The 21,378-nt window shown below is 44.5% G+C and overlaps 1 protein-coding gene across 1 annotated transcript in view; it reads right to left on the bottom strand.

Annotated features, from left to right (window-relative positions):
- The window catches only part of UNC79 (unc-79 homolog, NALCN channel complex subunit), a 770,017-nt gene that overhangs the window by 442,463 nt on the left and 306,176 nt on the right, over positions 1 to 21,378 (bottom strand). The window contains exons 25-27 of the mRNA XM_069208227.1: positions 7,710 to 7,911; positions 5,875 to 6,054; positions 3,519 to 3,584 (exon numbers count right to left, since the gene is read on the bottom strand). Of these exons, the coding sequence (XP_069064328.1) occupies positions 3,519 to 3,584; positions 5,875 to 6,054; positions 7,710 to 7,911 (448 nt within the window). The remainder of the gene's footprint in view (positions 1 to 3,518; positions 3,585 to 5,874; positions 6,055 to 7,709; positions 7,912 to 21,378) is intronic.

Genomic DNA, 21,378 nt, shown 5'->3' with positions numbered 1-21,378 from the left:
CTTTATAGATTGAAGATTTCAGCATCAGCCAACATTCAATAAGAATTGTAAAGCTGGGAATGACTTCAAAGAGAGAACATGGAATAGGTTGAAAGACCACCAAAGGGTAACACATTTTACTTGCCACAATGCCATCTGCCTGTTGATTAATCATTGTATAACAATCTTCCAACTGAAACAGAGTGAAGGACGAAGGCAGGCAGGCTAGAGACCTATGATCCAAGCCCACTGCATTGCTGAGCATGCCAATTACTTAAAATTAGACAAAACTGTTATTTTCTTTACTAATGAGGAGTACATGCATATTATATGTCCAATAACTTTTAAGATGTTTTTTTACTGATCAATAATCCAAGTCTTTAGAGTGAAGACTCAAGGAGGCAACAGTCACCCCAGCCATGTCATGGCCTTACTGTTGGTCTGCAGTATGAGAAGACATAGTATGGCAATAGTAGCAGCAAAAGGCGGAGGACCTGAACCGATATGACACATCTCACATCATTCAGGAAAAAAATATGGCTAGATGCGCAGGTCTGGAAGAAGACATGGGAAATGACTGTGTCTGCCAATCATGAAGCACAATGCATTAGAAAGAATGTGTACCACTTTGAACAAACTTCTGAACAGGTTTCCCGGTCAGTAATACACCAGTAGTAGAGATGAAAGTCAGAGGAGTAAATAGACAAGGCAGTTGCAAAGGGTCTTTGCTAAATGATCAGCCCACACAAAAATGAATACTTAAGGCAGATGGTTACATCTGTATCCAAAAAGGAATGTTTTATATGTCTGATTCCCCTTCCCATTGTCATTGACTGACCATATGTCAGTGTCAAACATGCATGCTTTGCAAAGTTCAAGCCTGTATCGTGACTTGATTGCTTGCGTGTTTACATAGACTTTGGAGGTTTTACTTAGCAAGCTGCTTTAATCTTGTCCAGGTTTTTCCACCGATACCACTAATGGGGATGCAGAGCTTTAGTAGCTTATTGTGAACCAGTGAGGGAGAAAACAGAGAAAACTAGCTCAGCATTTATTGAGACCTCTAATTGATTACAGCACATCCCAGCAGTGTATTTATTAATATATTAGGAATCAGGTAGGTGTTGCCTCTACAACATTAAAGTCCACACAAATCTCCTTATGATCCTTATGAAACTACTTAGAGAATATTGAATACACAACATCATGTGAGACCTTATAATGTTCTTGTATTTAATTAAATTCAATGCTTCATAAAGGATAATTATGCATTTCAAACAACAGCATTTTCAGAATGACATTGCTTTTTCAAGCCATATCATCAAAATTCGCCCAAAGTACGATACTCATTGCAGAGGCATTCAATACTGCTGCTCTAAAAACTCATGAAAACAAATGACCATGTTAGTCGCCCATGTTTGTTCAGCACCAGAACTCTTCCTGGCACTGAACAAATTATTTCATGGATTTTAATTAAAAGGACATGAAATCCATTTACAAAATGAGAACATTAAAAGATGTTAGGTGATACTGTCATTTTTTCGGTAACGTTAGGGTAAATGTATAATAATACTAATAAGAGGTATGACAGACTGAATCTGCAGTATCCCTTTCCACTTCATTTGGATACAGCCTCTGCAAAATTGGATGACCCTGATTCTACTAATATACACACAATGGTGGACTAATTAGGTAATGCTGCTACAGATGATGTGAGCATAGTTTGACTGACTCACCAAGGCTGCATTCTTGTGAATAGTCAACCTGGAGTACATGAATTTATGGAGTATTAGAAATTCTTTTAACACCCATGTTCAGCTAAGTGGGCTCTTGGGTTTGTAGATGTATCTTGCCCGGCTTTGAGTAATGTAGGTTTCAGCTGAGTGGGACAAATTGGGCTTTGAGGTATTTTACAGTTAACTGTTGTTCCCTAGTACTTTTAGAAATTTTACTAGATTGTTATGTGATTTTTAATATTCCTTCTCATTCCACTTTCAACAATGTACAAAGATTGCCTCATATGGTTTTAAAACTTGCAACATCTTTAACTCTTCATTACAACTTGAAGAGATGGTAGTGACCTGAAGGATTGATAGATTTCTTTGCTGTCCTGCTATGATTTCTACTGATTGACACTGCAGGTTCTTAGCCACTAAACTATAACTCCTTGACAACCTAAGTTCTGTACATATTGTGTGTTTGTGCTTGGGTGTGTTCTTCTGCATGCCTAACAGCATCTCTTGTCTGACACTTGGTGTACCTTCAAAGAGGTGAGGCTGAAACTAATGTTCTGAAATTGCACCAAGTGAGCAACCAAAGTAAGAAAAAAGAATGACCTCCAAGGAGTACAGAGAGGAGGGAGTCTTTCCCCAAGAAAACATTGAAATGATTAGGCCAAATTGCTTATTTTTACTTTATGGGGTTCACATAAATTAGCTATAAAGCCATAGGTCATTCAAGAACACCCATAAAATATTATTGGGCACTTTCTTTCTGGATAACAGAAAGCAACATATCTCACCTTCATCATCATCACAATACTTTTATAGAGTACCAAGGAAGCCTGACCAATTTCAGGGGTGATGTGGTTCACCAATCTGACTTCAAACTCCCACTTTCTACATGGATTTCATATCAAGTCATAGAGAGCAGAGACAGATAGATACAACAGACTCATAATATAGAGGCCTTAACAGGTACAGATAAAAAACAAGTAACACCAGTCGTACAGACTGGGCCAATACTTTACACAGTATTAATGAGCTTTTACGAAACGGTCTTTCAAATTAGAAGATTGAATGACTCCACCGGGGGCATGAAATGCGAACCCGTTAGTGCCCTTTTGCACTGAGAAAACAACATCTGCACTGTATTTCCCAAACTGCTTATTAAGTAAAACCACAATTGAAATTTGAAGTATATTTCAAAATCATAATCATATTGTCATTAAACACCAGCTTATCTTTTTATATTAATATTCACTTTTTTCAATGAGTAGCTATACAGTAACTAAACTCAACAGCTCAAACAAAAGCTTGCTATTTTCATGAACAACACACTATGTGAATCCCTCACCTTATGAATGCCCTAGTGCCAATGTGATGTAGCAGTAGCAGCCGCAACATAGCCCTAATAGGGTTTGGTGCTTCTACTTGTGATATAGCAGAGAGGGTGGTCATGCGTTTGTTTTGGTATATGATGGCAAGCCTGGCCATGTCCTTGTATGACTCATAGGATAACAATTTTCCTGTTAAGCTTTCCTTCTTCTCTTTAACTCATCAAATTAATCCATGATGAAAGGAATAATAATCAGGCATATCTGTATTATACACGAATAAGTAACAACGGTAGTCAATGTTACATAATAATAGCTGAAAATGAATACATTCATGATAATTGTGGGAATAAATATCATACTGCATCTAACATATCTACAAATCTGCCACAATTTACTTTTCATTTGAAATAATAGATTTCCACTTTGTAAAAATGTATGATAGCCCATGGTTCCCCCTAATATTAGCACCAAGTAGTCCCACCTGGTGTTTGATCTGATGTTTCTCCTAAAGCTGGTGCAGACTGCTCATTTCTTGTCAGCCTTACAGCTGTGAAGAGAGAGAATACAATTAAATAAGTAGTAATTGCGAAATTAACATAGTAACGCAATGGCATACTAACTTTAGAACTATTTAGCTAAATAAATAGCAGCAAATAGTGCTTTAATGCCCTGGACTATCCACAGTAACCAGCAGTTTACATTCTGTTTTATTCCCTGAAATGTAGAATGGTATCCTCTCAGATTATTTGCACATCAGTTTGTTGAGAATGACCACAATATCCATCTATGAGCCAAAGAATTCAGAAAATTAAAGCATTCTCTCTTCTTCAGTTTTGGCAAAGACAAACATTCTAATTTCTCTATGCCATCTTGTTTTCATTTGATTTCCAATGAATGTACTAATGTAAACATGAAAAGCCTAGTGAATATTTGTAAATACCTTCAGCCGTTCTACATGTAACTAAATTGAAGTTGTCTAGTCACAGGTTGTGGCAAATGTTGCCATTCTACTACTCTTGCACTAGGAAAAAATACTTTTTGTGTCCCTCTGATACAGTGTGGTGCATTCATGTGGTCATTTGTGATTATGCCAGAAGGTGAGGAGACCAATGCCAAAGGTTGTTGTCTTTTATTTAATCAGTACTTTCTGTCATTCAAATCAGAGTTTAGGTCACTTTCCCATTAAGAGGAGAAAAAAAGTAGTGTAATCCACTATTTCCAGTGCCATTCACACTCAGAGTTTGTGTACTATAGTTGTGGTAGCAGGTCTCCTATGAGAGAGGTTGTGTCTCCTTGGCCCCTGATTAATGAATACCCAAAGCAATTCACTATGTATAAAAACCCAAGGAAATGGTTGTTGTCATCTGAAGGGTAGAGACAGATGGCCATGGTCATTCAGAAAAGAGATTACTGGTTCAATTACACTTAGGTGGGGCTAAGTCTGGAGCTAAAATTAGTCCCAGTAAACATGCTGAATGTAGACTTGCACTGTGGGAGGTTGTCAGTAGATTGGGCCATGGAAGCATAGGACAGTTATGGTAGCCTGCTCTGAAAGGCCCCTAGCCCATTGCATAGTGGGGAAAGGTTAGTTCGGCCTGCACGTAGGAAATTATGTAGATTCGTAAGTGTGTGGGTAAAGGTGAGGGCCCTGCATCTAGGTACTTAAATAGTGTCCAGTATAAGGTGATGGTGCATATAGGCATGCCTATAATTATGTCAATTAGGATGCCCTTTGGGGTGTGAGATTGTAATAAGCATGGCATGGTGTGCCTGTAGAGAGAAAAAAAAGGTTTAGAACCGTGGCAATTAGGTGATTTTACAGTACACACACACACACACATATATATATATATATATATATATATATATATACATATATATATACATATATATATATATATAATAAAACTGTTAGGAGATGTGATCCTGTACTCACTAAATGACAACATTAATGATGCAAAATGCCTTTTATATATAAGCAGGCCAACTTACATTAATCTTAAGGGACAGAAAGGCTGATAATGTACATGAGCTTTATGTAATGGTAAGGCTGGAATACATAAACCTCAATAGACTGGGTGGCTGATGCACCAGAAAATTTAATTTAATAGAAGGGTGGGCTGATGATTAGGGCAATGGGTTGGGTGCTGCTGTTGATCCTTAAGAGTGGGTGATCTTTACTCCTAAAAGAAGGGTGAAAAGATAACTGCTAAAAGCCCCTCGTAAGGGGATATGTCTAATATTAATGACCCTTACGAGATGGATTGACTTTTGACTTGACTTCTGATGTTGGACACTAGTTTACAGGTGAAGACATCAATACAAAAGGGCAGATGTACTTACCATTTAGGAGTCAGGATGGCTAAAAGGCAAGTCCATTAAGGGATTGCATACTGACATATATGATTGTATATTTTGAGGAGACTAATAACCTTTCAAATATGTTATGATATTGTAATAGCTTATGATTGATGATGTGTGTGATTCTTATAAGATGACAAGGTCAATGGCTTGCCAATAAAGGCACAGTGTTACTTGTAGACCCGGTGAGAGGTGCTGATATTTCTGGTATGTATCACTCCTAGAAAGTGATGGGCTTAGGTTTGTTTTTGTTAAAAAAAGTTCAGATGGTTAATCTGGAAAAAACACATTTACCTAAAACTCAGGCTTACAGGTGCCAAACAGTCCTTGATAGGGTCCATTTTGTAACAGAAGGTTTGTGCAGATGGTATTAGTGGAGAGTTTGACATAAAAAATGCACATTATTTGTGCTACACAGTACATATATTTCTAAAAATGGTTACATATTTCAAGTTAAAAAGAAAGGTATACTCAACGGATTTTGGTGTTGAGGGTTTCTGGGAGGGAAAGGGCTCTCTTTGCCTCCAGAGGCCCCTTTACACTATCCCTGAGGGAGCGCACACTCTTCTGACGGTTCCGCGCAAAGCGAGCCCTTTTGATCTTCCACATGGCTGCATCACTCAGGTTGGCGACGTTAGTCCGGACAGCAGTGATCGCTTTACAAGTAAAATGGAAGTGGGTTAATTAGAAGTCACAAAACTGGAGAAAAAAAACAAATCTTTCAACCATGCAAGATATTCTTTTATGAATCACTTTGCCCTCTGGGTTTTAATACTGTAAATGTGGAAGCTACTACAGGGTGGCTAAAACATTCAACAAGATTTTCAGAAAGGATACTTTGGCAGGAAAATGATCAGCTCTAAATGCATTGGTTTTGGAGTCAGAAAGTTGTGAACTCACGTTGAAGCTCATCCACTTCATCCAATGTGTGGGAAAAATCAATTAATCTTCTTTTGCCACAATCACTTAAACTCAACTTGCAAGCATGCATGCATAAACTTAATATGTGTGAAATCAACACATTCCTAAATCCCTATGTGTGTCCATTAAGGACTACTGCTGTCTAGCCAGGTTTGGATGTACAGCCAAGGCACTGATAACATATGGTGCAGGAGTATAGAAGCAAGGAACTAATAGTGTAGATGGTGCCTCCACTGGAAACAGACTTATGTAGGGAATGGCAACCCAACGTTCTCCTCTCCCAGTCCCTCCTCAAGCTACAGTTCTGTGACTGACAGTGACCTTGTGGTCAACATAGGTGGGAATACTTTAATTAGCTACTGAACCACAGGTCCTAGGGCTAAAAGACAGGTACACTGGGTGATTGTTCAATGGCACAACTAGCCACAAAGCTATGCCACTCCATTGATGCAGGGTCATGAGTAAAGGAGCATTTACTCATTCTTTCAAGAGGGGCCAGAGACAACCTAACTTGAATTTCCTTGTATGCTCTCTTTAAATTCAGCTTGAGATTTTAAGCACAATATTTGCTTGATGTGAATCTGCCAAACTGTCATATCTAAGCTAAATACTAACAGGCTGTTCTTTCACATGTGCTGAAGTCGTCGTTTTATAATTCCCATAAACTACAAGGCCAAAACCTGTAAAGAGCGGTGTGCTCTCAGTAATTCAATGAGGACCCACCGCCAATCTGAGAGAGGCAAGGAGAAGAGTGATTGGACTTACTCTGTCCTATGCTGCCCACATTGGAGGACTAGAAGCTTGTTTGTACATATGTTCATATGGTGTAAACTGAAGAAAATCAGAATTTGGGAAGCATGTGTCAGGGCCATCCTCCATATTATTTCAAGGTTGGATAGATGTCCAACTGTGGAGCTAGGTGGGTGGGCTTTCATTCTATTGCATACAAGTCATTGACAAGAGGCAAAGCCTCTATAGATTAATATGTAAGTAAAATAGCCAGTCCTACAGATTACTCTCCTGTGCCATTCTTTCTCTTAAAGTTAAAGCTACAGGAGGATTAACACAATGTTTACAGTTCAGTTTGCATTTACAGAATTAAAAATAAAAGACTGTGGCATTCAAGACTACATACATATGGTTTTCATATGGTTTTCATTTAGGCAAAGTCATACCGTCCCCTGCTTGTCCAACTAGCATACCCCAACAAACACTAAAAATGACTGGGCATTCAAAATCTGTTTGACAACATATTACGACAGGGATAGATGGAATTAGAGATACCCCTCTACTGCTGTGTACCAAATGTTAAATGACTCAGTGTTGTCTTTTATGTACATGAGACTTGTATGATTGTCCTGCTTACTTGAAGGGAAAGGGAACTCCTTACTTGTAGGGAAAGGGAACTCCTTGTTGCAGTCCAGGTGAAGCTGTGCCTCGAGGGACAGTGTCTCAAACCGATTGACAAAGAACTCCCAACTCAGGGCTGGAATGTCTTGCTTCAGGAAATGAAGCAACAGCAGCTTGCTCAAGATGGTGGGTCTGTCTTTGACAACTGTATCGAACTGAAAGTCAAGGCACAGGCACAGGCCCTGCAGAGAAGAAGGAAAGCAAATACAATATGAAGCTATCAAACGGGGGAGATCCACCAATTTAGCCATGAAGTATGATGATTGTCAGAAATTGATTAATTAATATGTGAGAGGTGGAAGTTTACCAACTAGTCTGGTTAGGCTAAAACATAGTTCTTAGAGAAGCTCAGCTCACCCTCTGTTAGCTGTGGCATTGGCAGCAGGCAATTTACCAGAGAAGCGTGTGATATGTTCCGATAGTATCAACAACTTCAAAGAAAATAACACACAAATATTCCCAAACCACTTTAAGGAAACATCAAAATCAGATAGGGGAAATCAAAAATATGCTTTTGTAGTTTTCAAGTGAAAAAGTGTTGAAAAATATCAGTTTAAGGTTCACTGGACCTTGGTGCAATTTCAGGTTGTATCATGATTTACTGGATGGCGGATATACCACTCAACCTTTTAACCTTGAGGCTTAGGCACTTTTTCAGAGTTCAGAGTCTCACAAAGGTGCAAGCCCTAGAAGTCCGCTATGCCATCAAGCTACAGCTGAAGCCATTGGTTTTGGTGCCAAAAGCTCAGAGTGGGACACAGCTACATTTCATACCCACCATAGCTCTTCACCGCTGGGACAGATTTGCCGCCTTCCCAGCCGGGGATTTGCCTTCTTACCTAATCACTTTTTGGTTCTCAAGCCACCAGTGGGGCGAGCCTGAAAGATGCAGCCAGGCAGTACTCCATAAGGTTGCATATCTTTATCCTGAGGTCCCACTGAACCTGTTTTCAGTGTAACAAAAAGCTCAATCAGCTCAGAGAGGGACAAACCTGTTGTTCTTGCCTACCTATGGAACACCTTCCCTGGGAAAGCATCAGCTCCTTGTCCCAGTACTCATGAGGTGCTGGGAAAATTTGTTTTAGTCACTATGAGTGTCCCTAACATCCCAGGGCTGGCTTCTAGGCACCAGGTGTTGCATCCACACCCAGAGCAGACCAGAGGTGGTTAGCCTCCAAAGGAAGACAATACATTCATTGCGCAGTTAGGTAGTGTGTTGCAGAGTGCTGTTCTTATCACGTGGCTGGGTGTCTTCTGGTCTACACCACACCAGCAATTGTATGATTGTGATGATGTGTGTCCTGAGGCACACAGGGAGTACCAGATGGAAAAGACAGGAGTGAGACTGCAAAGATCTGCACCAGATGAAACATGTCAAACTTGTGTTTCTTCTTTGCATTCTTACTTGACTCCATGTGTTAGCAGAGAGGAGTGTGGTTTACGCTTATGAATTTCTTTTCAAGATGGTAGTTGGTCCAGAGATTTCTGCCTGAGCTTCCCAATAAAAGATGAAATTGAGTATTTTCCTGCAATGCCATATATGAGTGAGGCATTAACAATTGATAGATGCCTCACAATGTATTTGTTCTCTTATTTTTATCATCTTCGTTGTCTACTTAATACTATTTTTGTTCCTGATTTTTGTTCTATTTACCTACTGGAAGTCTTAGCTTGGCTCTTGCTTGCCCCCGTTTCACATCAGATTTTTCTGCCAGTTTTTCCCTACATCCCTCTATCCGCCCTCCTGCCTCCCTGCTGGCCTCATCCCCCCAGGACTGCTTATGGAGGCTGCTGTGCAGCTGGGCAGCTGGCGCATGAAGGCGCACCAAAGGCAAGCCTATCTGTGCCCGCTAGGAACCCTGGCTCTCCCTCCATCGACCACTACTCCAGAGCTGAATTCACCGCCCTGGACTCCAGAAACCAAAATAAGAACTGATGCCACACCTTCCCTCGCTCCACAACAGGACCTTTCACTTGCTGCCACTGCTGCATCTCCTGCATCACAAACACAGCAGCGCAACCTACTGCCGCCACCCCTCCAGCTTCCACCTCCCCCTGCCAACTCCACTGCCACATGCTCAACATCCTATACCTCTGCAAGCATGCAACTGAGATATGGAACACCATCGCCATCCTGCCTCCCAACATCGTCTTCCTAACAGAAACCTGGCTCAACACTGCCTCTGCACCAACATGGCCACAGCCAACCCACCGGCCACAAGATCATTCGCCGCAAGCACATAAACAAACACACGGTGGAATCACCATCATCCACAAAGAATCCATCCACTGCTCTACTACGAAGGACGACCTCTCACCTATCATGGAACACCTGCATTTCAAGCGCAAATTAGACGACAAAAACACCATAAAAGGTACTCTCACTTACAGACCACCAGGATCCGGCTCTAGTTTCTGTGTTGCCATCCCTGATTTCATTGCCCCCCAAGCCATCAACACCGAACAATACATCTGTCTCGGAAACCTCTATTTCCACGTTGATGACACAAGCAATGCCAACTCCACCAACCTAGTGGAAAGTATGAACAACATCGACCTAACTCAGATAGTCACCGACCCTAAGCACATCGTAGGACACATGCCAGACCCTGTCTTGACAGCCAGCAATGGAATCAAATACAGCCACACCACTAAGCTCACCTGGACAGACCACACCATTGTCCATTTCACCTACACACCGGCCCCCTACCTAGCCACCACACCAACCAGCATCTCTCACCACAGTTGGAATAAAATATTTGAAAGTCAATGGACTGACATCCTCAACTCCTCTCCCTCCGATACCTCCTCGGATTTCCAACAAGACGTCAAAAACGTCACCTCTTTGATCTCTGAAAGCTATGACAGAGTTGCCCCCAGCAAAACCCACAAATCCAGCAGACACTCTAAACAAGCCAGCTGGTACACCCAGGAACTAAGCACCTCGAAATGCAACTGCAAACAACTGGAAAGGAGATGGAGCACCACCAAGGAGCCCACCGATCAAACCAACTACATGAACTCACTCAGCCGGTACCACAGACTCCTGAAGACAGCAAAAGGAAGGTCTTAGCCAACCGAATCCAAGCCAGCTCCAACCACAGCAAAGAACTATTTAGTACTGTCAAGGAATTCTCCAATCCCTATGCTTTGGAAAACAGCATCTTCCGCTCCTAAGACCTCTGCCAAACACTTGTCGACCTCCACCTCTGCATGACCAGTATTGCCAGCTGGATACAAGACAATTGCCTCAGACTCAATGCAGACAAAACTGAAGTCATGTTCTTTGGAAGCATCAGCTCACCCTGGAAGGACTCCTGGTGGCCCGTCACCCTGGGACCCCACCCCCAAGGTCCAAGCCTGTAACCTCTGCATTATCCTGGACAACAAACTCACCATGACAAGCCCCATCAATGCAGTCTCGTCTGCTTGCTTTCTCACCCTCCGCATGCTACGCAAGATATTCAAGTGGCTCCCAGTTTCCAACAGATTCACTGCACCATCAAACAAGCTTTGGACGCCGGAATCACATCAAAACTCACAAAGAGACTACAAATTATACAGACCTCAGCAGCCAGACTCATCCTGAACCTCCCCAGAAGGACCCACATCACTTTCCCCACTTGTGGAAACTCCACTGGCTCCACGTACACAAATGATGCAAATTCAAGATGCTGACTGACACCTACAAAGCCCTTCCTAACCAAAGGCCTCATACCACAACCACTGCCTCAGCTTCCACCTCCCCTCCGGTACCCTGCGCTTCACCTCCCTCTCCTTCACCCACACCCTCCACACCTTCCGCTGCAATAGTGGAGTCTGCTCATTCTCCTATCTCGCCACAAAATACTGGCACATCCACCTCAGAACAGCACCCCGCCTCCAGGAATTCAGAAGGCGGCTCAAGACCTGGCTCTTTGACTGAAACTCTGAACAGCTGGACCCAGATCTTGGATACCCTCAAAGATGATTAGCACTATACAAATCCTGATTGATTGACTGCTTGATTTGCTTGATTCTTTCCTCTTCCCTGATGCCAAAGACAGTATGGTGTCTTGCTTATCTACTCCTGAATAATCTTCATCTTCATTAAAGAGGAACAAGTTTTCCAAGACAGGTCTTTGCCCCTTGTTGCTTATCCCACCTAAGAGGTAGCATCTCAAGGAGACACTTGACACCTTTCACATGTACTATTAAGTGCAGGGTGGAACCTTGGCTATTGGGAGGAGTTGCCCTTTCCTTGTATATTGAAGAAGTAAATTTAACAGACCTTCAGAGCGTCCACTCCTTAACACCAGGCCCCTTCCCACCCAAGGCACCTCCAGGGCCCAATTCTTTGCAATTCGATGGACCCTCTAAAAGTCAGGAGTCCCACTGCTTTTTCGTCTCTGTCACAGTCAGGAGGCCAATCACAGGATCCTCGGAGAACCACTGCAGTCCCTGGGTGGCAGTAGGACCTAGAAGTCGCAGACTTATTTTCTTCCAAAAGGGTATTCATTCTTCAGTTGTTGTCTTACCAGGTCAAGGAATATCCTGAGGAGGTAGTGGGGCGAGGTGTTAGCCATATCATGTATGCTAGCTGGTAATTAGAGAATTTTCTACCCCTTTCCTCCATCCTGTCTACATTCACAGAAGCTCTGAATCAAAAATGTCTATCCCCTTCATGCATCAAATGAGGATTTGGCTCTCCCTAAACTCCTCCTCTATTTAGATGAGGTGCCCTCTCCATATCAGTCAAAACTATTTTTCTTCCTGATGGGAATAGAGTCAGAATGTCATGAATGGCTCTGGAATTGAATAGGAGACTACCCGGCCTGATTTATTTGGAGTCTCAAAGTCAAAAGAGGAAGACTGAAGGCTGTATTTTGCTCTGTCAACGGTTCCTGTCCCATCCTGGACAGCTAAACCCTGCTATGAGGTCAGTTGTTGACAACATTCCTGCCTTCCTAGGCCCAGAGGCCAAGTCTTGTACTCTGGCAGCAGAGTCATTAACTCTGAACCAGGAATATGTATTGAACATCTGGTGTGACCTAGGAGGCAAAGCTAGTTCTAAACCAATTTTGTCTAAGACAACATCAAGTACACTTTTAAAAAGTCATTTTTCACTAAAGTTAGCAAACATTCACTTTCAACATGAGATTTTTGAAACTAAGTGGAAAAAATTGAGGAAACTGGTTCCCAGAGAAACTTTCTCTGGAGCAGGGTTCCTTAAATACAGTTCCAACCAGAATCACATACTACCATTCAAACCACGTAAAATATATTCAAATCAGGGGCAAAAAGAAGAAACATAAATTAATATCAAACCAGTTAATATATGCACAGAAATGCACAAACACAGTCAAACAAAAAACACGTAGGCACCCAAAGCAGCAAGTGCAAAAAACATATCCAAACAATCCAGCTACAATACATACTAACACAATCTAAGCCAAAAGATAATTACAAATAAATATTCAAAAATATATTTGAAACACATTAGCTCCATACAAAAAACAGAAACACATCAATACTCACATGCATATTCCAAATGTGTAAAGACACAACACATATCCAAATTAATCCAGAAAATACAAATAAAACACCAGTAAAAATAAATGTAGCACACAAGCCCAAACTAGATCAAAAAGACACAGAAAAAGATATAACCAAAGAAACCAGGTGAAAACAGAACCATATTATGAAGCCAAAGCTGCAAAAAAATTCAGATTTACATAAAATGACCTAAAATAGTTACAAATAGATATTGCCTATTTTTGAGTGTCCACTCAAATTTTTTAACCAATTTTGATGGTATTTGGTCTCTGCGAACTGGGACACTGCTTCCCAAGTCCCCAGTTTATGTCCTCAGACCCCTATAATATGATAGAATTGGCTAACTGGTGATTGGCAGATTTAAATTTCGAGTAAAGTAAACATATTTGATAAAAGCAAAACCTACTTTTAAATATTAAGTAAGTCACCCCTTTGTAGATCTTGCAGCATACAAGATAGGCTACCTAGTAAGTTAGAGTGAACCATCTAAGAATTTAGGGGTTGCAAGTTCCTACACTGATTAGCCGTGGAAAGCTATTTCTAAACTACAATTAAAATGCTACTTTTGTAACTCTGGCTTACAAAAAGATACAGAGTTTATTTAACCATTCTTTTTTATATTTATTGAAAATTCAGTTAAATTCCTCAGTTGGAGTTTTCATAAATATTCAGAAAAGGTGCTTTCAGAAAGATATACTTTTCTTGCCCAGAGCTCCAGTGGGCCAATCAGCATTAGTTTGCAATGTCCGCCCTCCTTGCCTGTACTTCAACGCTGATTAGGTGTTAAACTGCTCTCAAGGTGGAGATAAAAGCTTGAAACACTTGGCAGCTTATCTCAGGAAGGGTCACTTGGAAGGGTCCACCACCTACATTAACTTGAAAGGGACCAGGATGAGTCCTGCCTACTCACAGTTACGTGATAAGTAATACTCAGGTGTTAGAACTGGCAGCCTTAGGGTGGCCTTCCCCCAAATTTGTGCCTGCCTCCCTCTATTTTTCTGATTTTATTTTTGTTGGTTTTAGGACTCTGTGCACTTTACCACTGCTGACCATTGCTAAAGTGCTTGTGTTCTCTCCCCTAAACATGGTAACATTGTTTCATACCCAATTGGCATATTTAATGTACCTATAAGTCCCTAGGAAAGTGCACTAGATCTGCCCAGGGCCAGTAAATTGAATGTTACTAGTGGGCCTCCAGCACTGATTGTGCCACCCACATAAATAGCCCCTTAACCATGCCTCAGGTCTGCCATTGCCAGGCCTCTGTGTGCAGTTTCACTGCCATTCTGACATGGCATTTAAAACTACTTGCCAAGCCTTAAACTCCCCTTTTCTAACATAAAAGTCACCCCCAGGGCAGGCCCTAGGTAACCTATAGGGCAGGGTGCTATGTAAGTAAAAGGCAGGACATCTTCTTATAAGTTTTACATGTCCTGGTAGTGAAAACCCCCCACAGTTGTTTTTCACTACTGTGAAGCCTGCTCGCTTCATAGGCCAGCATTAGAAGTTCCCTTATATGCTTTTAAGTGGTAATTTCTGATCTGAGAGGAATAGAATTGTCATGCTTGGTATGGTTGGAATGATAGTGCGAAATCCTACTTACTGGTGAAGTTGGATTCTATATTACTATTTCAGAAATGCCACTATTAGAAAGTAGGCATGTATCTACACTTACTGCCCTCTGTGTCTTATAACCTATCTCCAATCTACATCTGGTCTGTGCTGGTTGACAGCTTCCCTTGTGCATTCCATACAGAGAGCCATAAACACAAGAAACTCAGTTACATCTGCATTCATCTGCATACTAATGGGTCTTCCTGGGCAGGAAGGGTGGAGGGGCTCTCACTTTGACTTCAAAGGCCAGTGGCCTGCCCTTACACAAAGAAATGAGATCCCCCAGGGGAACTTGTGCACTTCAAAACCACTCTTTGACGTTTTCTCCCCTTCAAAAGCACTTTTTGGTAAATATACTGTATCTGTATCTGTCTCACCAACTCAGACACTTCTAGACCTACAACTGGGTTGGCTGCCCAAAAGACTCATTTGGACTACTTTGCTGGAAGAACTGCTGGCCTGCTTCTTGCCCTTCTGCCTACTGACCCCTGACTCCGCTGGAAGGACTCTGTCTTCCTCCACCAGTGCTCTCCAAGGGCTTGGATTGAGCTTGCCTCCTGTTCTGAAGTCTCAGGGCTATCAAAGACTTCACCAAAGAGAAGAAAATCAAGCACGTCAGAAAATGTAACACCTGCAAAATTCGATGTAACATGCCGGATCGACACAGTGACTCTCTTGCGGCTGAAGTATCACTTCATCGCCTGCCAGATCGACACTGCACCTGTTGCCTCTTCACAACACGTTCTGGATTTTCTATGCATTGTCTCTGGGCATCAAAATATCCCCATATTGCAGTGTGGAACCAAAGCTGCACTCTCAGAACCCGAAACATCATCTAACAGCATGGAAAGAAAAGATGCATCTTCTTTGCCGTGAAGAAAAAAATCAATGTATTGCTTTATTTTTTGGTGTATCTCCTCCTCTGTACCCCTCTGCGTTGTTATTTTTGATGCATCGCAGGTACTATGGGTTAAAAGGATACATTCAATATTCTTAAAGATTGAGACTCATCTAAACCTTTTAAAAGTGATATCTTGACTTGTGCATATTGGATTTTTGTCATTTTGGTCTTATTTTATTCAGATAAATATTATCTATTTCTTTAAACTGGTATGGAGTACTTTTTGAGGTGCTTTCACTGTGTTACTGCTTGACTTATTGCACAAATACTTTACACATAGGCCCTCATTACAACAATGGCGGTAAAAGCCGCTTACCGCCATGAAATCCACCACAGCTATTATAACCCACAGCACGGAATCCGCCAAAATTCAGACACCCACACAAGTCCGCCACACCAAAGGTCAGTGATAAACTGGCGAAAACAGAACCTCCATCATCACGCCAACAGAAATACGCCCACACAATCACGACACACGAATCCACGCGGCGGTCTTTCAACCATGGTATTCCATTGGCGCTACACACTGCCGCGCTCAATATAAACACACACATACAAAACACAGCCACATTGGACAAATCGAAATACACACACCACTCCCTCACACCCAATACAATATAAAACACACACCCACATCACCCACAAACCCCTACGACAACAATTGAGAAAGAAGCACAGAGAGAGAAACCACCATCAACAATACTAGCATCCACAGGCCCACAACACCATCACCCACATAACTTCCACGCACCTCACACAACACCCCACTACATATCAGCACACATATCACCACACACACCACCCCACACATCACCCACACCACCCCATGGCATGGCAAAGACACCCCAGGTTCTCGGAGGAGGAGCTCAGGGTCATGGTGGAGGAAATAGTCTGGGAAGAGCCACAGCTATTCGGATCACAGGTGCAGCACACCTCCATTGCAAGGAAGATGGATCTATGGCGAAGAATAGTGGACAGGGTCAACGCAGTGGGACAGCACCCAAGAAATCGGTATGACATCAGGAAGAGGTGGAACGACCTAAGGGGGAAGGTGCGTTCCGTGGTCTCAAGACACCACCTTGCAGTTCAGCAGACTGGCGGCAGACCCCCACCTCCTCCTCCACAACTAACAACATGGGAGGAGCAGGTCTTGGCGATTCTGCATCCTGAGGGCCTCGCAGGAGTAGATGGTGGACTAGACTCTGGTAAATCAAATCTTAACTATTACATCCCCCACCCTACCTGCATGCCATCACATACTCCCACCCTCACCCTCACCCCCATCACTCCAACTCCTCACAGATGTCCCACTATCACAAACCACACATCCCAACACCAAGCCCTGCATGCAACACCAAAGCATGGACACCCACCACCAAAGCATGCCCACTGCACGAGCCCATACACCCCCCTAAACCATCATCACACAAGGTCCCACACAGGAATGCAAGCACTGGGGTACACGGTCACCCACCCATTGCACACCATGACACACACAGATGTAATAAACATCCTTGTATACCCCTGCAGGACACCTACCCAACGTCATCGGACAGGAGGGTCCACACATGCCCACACCACCAACAGAAGAGGCACACACTGATGACAGCAGCTCTGTCCAACTGGATCTAGATGACCAGCCCGGCCCATCGGGGACCTTGGGACAGTCGGTTCCCCTGATACAGTCACAGGCCACCACAGAGCTTCCCCCCTTTGGAAACATCAGCACAGCACCCACCCAGCGGGCCCATACCTCTGTCCCCAGGACACGTCAATCAGCAGTGTGTCCACCACTACAGAGAACCCAGGCTAACCCACCACCCCAAAAACAACAGGGACCTGGGGGCAGTGGCAGTGGGCACACAGTCCAGGGGACAGAGGCCCAGGAACACAGGGGAACTGGGAGGGCTGCTGTGCGACACGGGGAGGACAGGCCAAGGGAACCCACTCTCCACGAGGCCCTCTCCTCCATCATGGGAGCCTACCACCACTCCCAGGAGACGATGGCAACGGTACTGGTCAAGTTTCAGGAGACCCAGCGCCTGCAGGAGGAGCAGTATTTGGGCTTCAGGGAGGAACTCAGATCCATCAATTCCACCCTGGGCACCATCGTAGGGGTGCTGAGGGAAGTACTCAACACCAAGAGGGACACTGTGGCACAACAAGGGGCCCATGACACTAGCATGGATGATAAACTGCTCACCACCTCCGCCGGCGCTAGTGGACAGGAGGCACCGCCACAGGACCACCACACCAGCACCCCACCCCCTGCAGAGGGAGAACCACCCCGCAAACGGTCCCTGAGATCCAGGACAAAGACAGAGAACTATGTCAAGACCGCCGCCAAGAAATGAGACCACCCTGAATGTCATCCTTCTGTCCCACTTTGTTACCCTGTCCATCCTTAAACTGCCCCAGCTCCACTTCCTATGCCCATTTGGGCAATGCACCCGTGAGACTAATAGACTGGACTCTGCCATGGACATTCCTCCACCATCACCCCTCACCATTTTGCAACCCCCCCCCAATATTTTGCACTTAAATAAACACCCTTGAAGCACAAAACAATCCGGAGTCAGTCTGTGATTTCGGAATAGTGTATTAGCAATTAGTGTGGCAAAATGCTCTTTCAATTGTAATGTCAACATACCTATGTCACACAGCTCTAGTCCATGAGGAATCAAAGCAGATGTCACACAGTGGGACCCACACCTGTGAAATCATAAGGGAAAGTGACAACTCAGTGACCATACACTGGGTGAAAACTACAGACAGTAGAGAGCTAGTAGTGTTAAAGTACATGTAGTAGGTAGGTTTGTATTCTTACCTGTGTCTCACTGGAAATATTGCAGGATCACCGAGTCCCTGTTGTCCATGTCCTCTTCTTCTGCTTCCTCATCTTCACTGTCCACAGGCTCCACAGCTGCAACAACTCCGCCATCTGGACCAGCCTCCTGCAGAAAAGGCACCTGTCGTCGCAAAGCCAAGTTGTGAAGCATACAGCAGGCCACGATAATCTGGCACACCTTCTTTGGTGAGTAGAATAGGGATCCACCTGTCATATGGAAGCACCTGAACCTGGCCTTCAGGAGGCCAAAAGTCCGCTCGATTATCCGCCGTGTTCACCCATGGCCCTCATTGTAGCGTTCCTCTGCCCTTGTCCTGGGATTCCTCACTGGGGTCAGTAGCCATGACAGGTTGGGGTAACCAGAGTCACCTGCAAATGGCGAGGGACAACTGTTAGACACACACTAACCTGTAGGGATAACCCCAGACCCAGACAACCATTCCCACTATCTTGCTTCCAGGTGCTCACCTAATAGCCACACACATAGGGGATGCTGCTATTCCTCAGGATATAGGCGTCATGCACTTAGTCAGGGAACTTGGCATTCACATGGGAGATGTACTGGTCTGCCAAACACACCATCTGCACATTCATGGAATGATAACTCTTCCGGTTCTTGTACACCTGTTCACTCCTGTGGGGGGGACCAAAGCCACATCGGTCCCATCATTGGCACCCATGATGTTGGGGATATGTCCCAGGGGATATAAATCACCTTTCACTGTAGGCAAGTCCTCCACCTGAGGGAAAACGATGTAGCTCCGCATGTGTTTCAGCAGGGCAGACAACACTCTGAACAACACGTTTGAAAACATGAGCTGGGACATCCCTGATGATATGGCCACTGTTGTTTGAAATGACCCACTTGCAAGGAAATGGAGCACTGACAGCACCTGCACTTGAGGGGGGATTCCTGTGGGATGGCGGATAGCTGACATCAGGTCTGGCTCCAGCTGGGTACACAGTTCCTGAATTGTGGCACGGTCAAGCCTGTATGGAATGATCACATGTCTTTCCTCCATTGTCGACAGGTCCACCAGTGGTCTGTACACCGGAGAATGCCGCTATCTCCTCACATGTCCAACAGCGAGCAAAGAGTCAAACAACTCAGAGGTACGTACCCACAGCTTACACAGAACACAAATCCTAATCCGAAAAGTGGTCTGTATGTGTGTTGAGTCTAGGCCTAGGTATGTGTGACGCACTTAAAAATTAAGCCATGTGGGCCCCTGAAATGGCGGCTGCCTGACCTCTAAAGTGGGACAATGGGATGTGAGGTAACTGCGATGGCATTGTACACCGTCGCGGTAGGCGGTCGAAGACCGCGGCGCAATGCTGCATTGGTTAACATTGGACCCTATGGGTCCCAGGAGCCAAAGACGATGTACGCCGGCAGTGATGGTACGCACCCCCACGGACGTAACCGACATTTTCTATCTGTTCAATCACTCAATACCTGATCTTCGACAGGAGAGGACCTACACTGCAAGTGCTGCTGTGAGCTCGGTCTGGAAGAGACAATGGCTCGAGTGTCTGGGGAAAGGGCCCCTGCCTTCACATCAGAGGAGTTGGAGAAACTCGTGGACATGGTCCTCCCCCAGTACACGCTACTCTACGGTCCTCCCGACAAACAGGTAAGTACACTGGGAGCATGCTGTATGGGCTATGCCTGTGTGGAGTGGGGTGGATGTAAGAAGCGGGGGAGATTGCGGCGTGCATGAAACGACGGTGAGTGCATGTGCCACATGGTAAGGGTAAGGATGGGGACCAATGACTGTGACAGTGCAGTTGGTAATAACTTTTCTTTTCCCCATGTACAATTCATGTAGTTCAGCGCCCACCAGAAAAAGATATTTGGCGTGCCCGCGTGTCCGCCAACGGTAGCGGTAATGCATGCACTGAACATGTCTTTCTTCTGTCGCCCCCCCCTTTTTGTGGTCTCCCTGTTCTTGTGTGCATTAGCATCATCAGGCGGAGGAGCAGTGGCACCGGAGCACGAGGGAGCTGCATCCCACATGGCCCTGGAGGGCGACACTACCAAGTCTGAATTCACTAGTGGGACGGAGGGTGAGGGGAGCTCCACGGCAGGGACAGGAGCTGAGACCAGCGACACGGACTCGTCCTCTGATGGGAGCTCCCTTGTGGTGGCGGCAACATCTGTGCCCCCACATCTACAGGTACAGCCGCCACCCCCCCTACCAGCACCGCCCTCCCAGCAGCCCCTCAGCCTTTCCCCCATGCCCGATCACCTTCGCCCCAGGCACCTCAGCCCCTGCCCCAGTCACCCCTGCTGCCCTCAGTGAGGAGGCCATTGACCTCCTCAGGTCCATCACTGTTGGGCAGTCTACCATTTTGAAAGCCATCCAGGGTGTCGAAAGGCAGTTGCAACAAACAAATGCATTCCTGGAGGGCACTCATTCTGGTCAGGCGGCCCTTCAGCAAGCTTTTCAGACTCTGGCCTCAGCACTGATGGCAGCCATTGTCCCTAGCCTCCCCCCTCCAACTTCCTTCACCCAGACCCAATCCCCTGTACCCCAGCCTATCCCAAGCACACCTTCAAACCAGCATGCACACACGTCAACACACAAGGGAAGCTCAAGCAAACATAAGCACCACACATCCCACAGGTACTCACGCAAGCATCAGACACATTCAGACACACCAACATCCACTGCCTCCAGTGTCCCCCTCCTCCTCGTCTCCCTCCTCCCTCCCAGTCTCATCTACACTCACTCCTGCATGCACTACATC

The sequence above is a fragment of the Pleurodeles waltl genome, chromosome 9 (genome assembly GCF_031143425.1).
Source record: "Pleurodeles waltl isolate 20211129_DDA chromosome 9, aPleWal1.hap1.20221129, whole genome shotgun sequence".
Classification (NCBI taxonomy): Eukaryota; Metazoa; Chordata; class Amphibia; order Caudata; family Salamandridae; genus Pleurodeles; species Pleurodeles waltl.
This window is presented reverse-complemented; position numbering and strand designations above follow the sequence as displayed.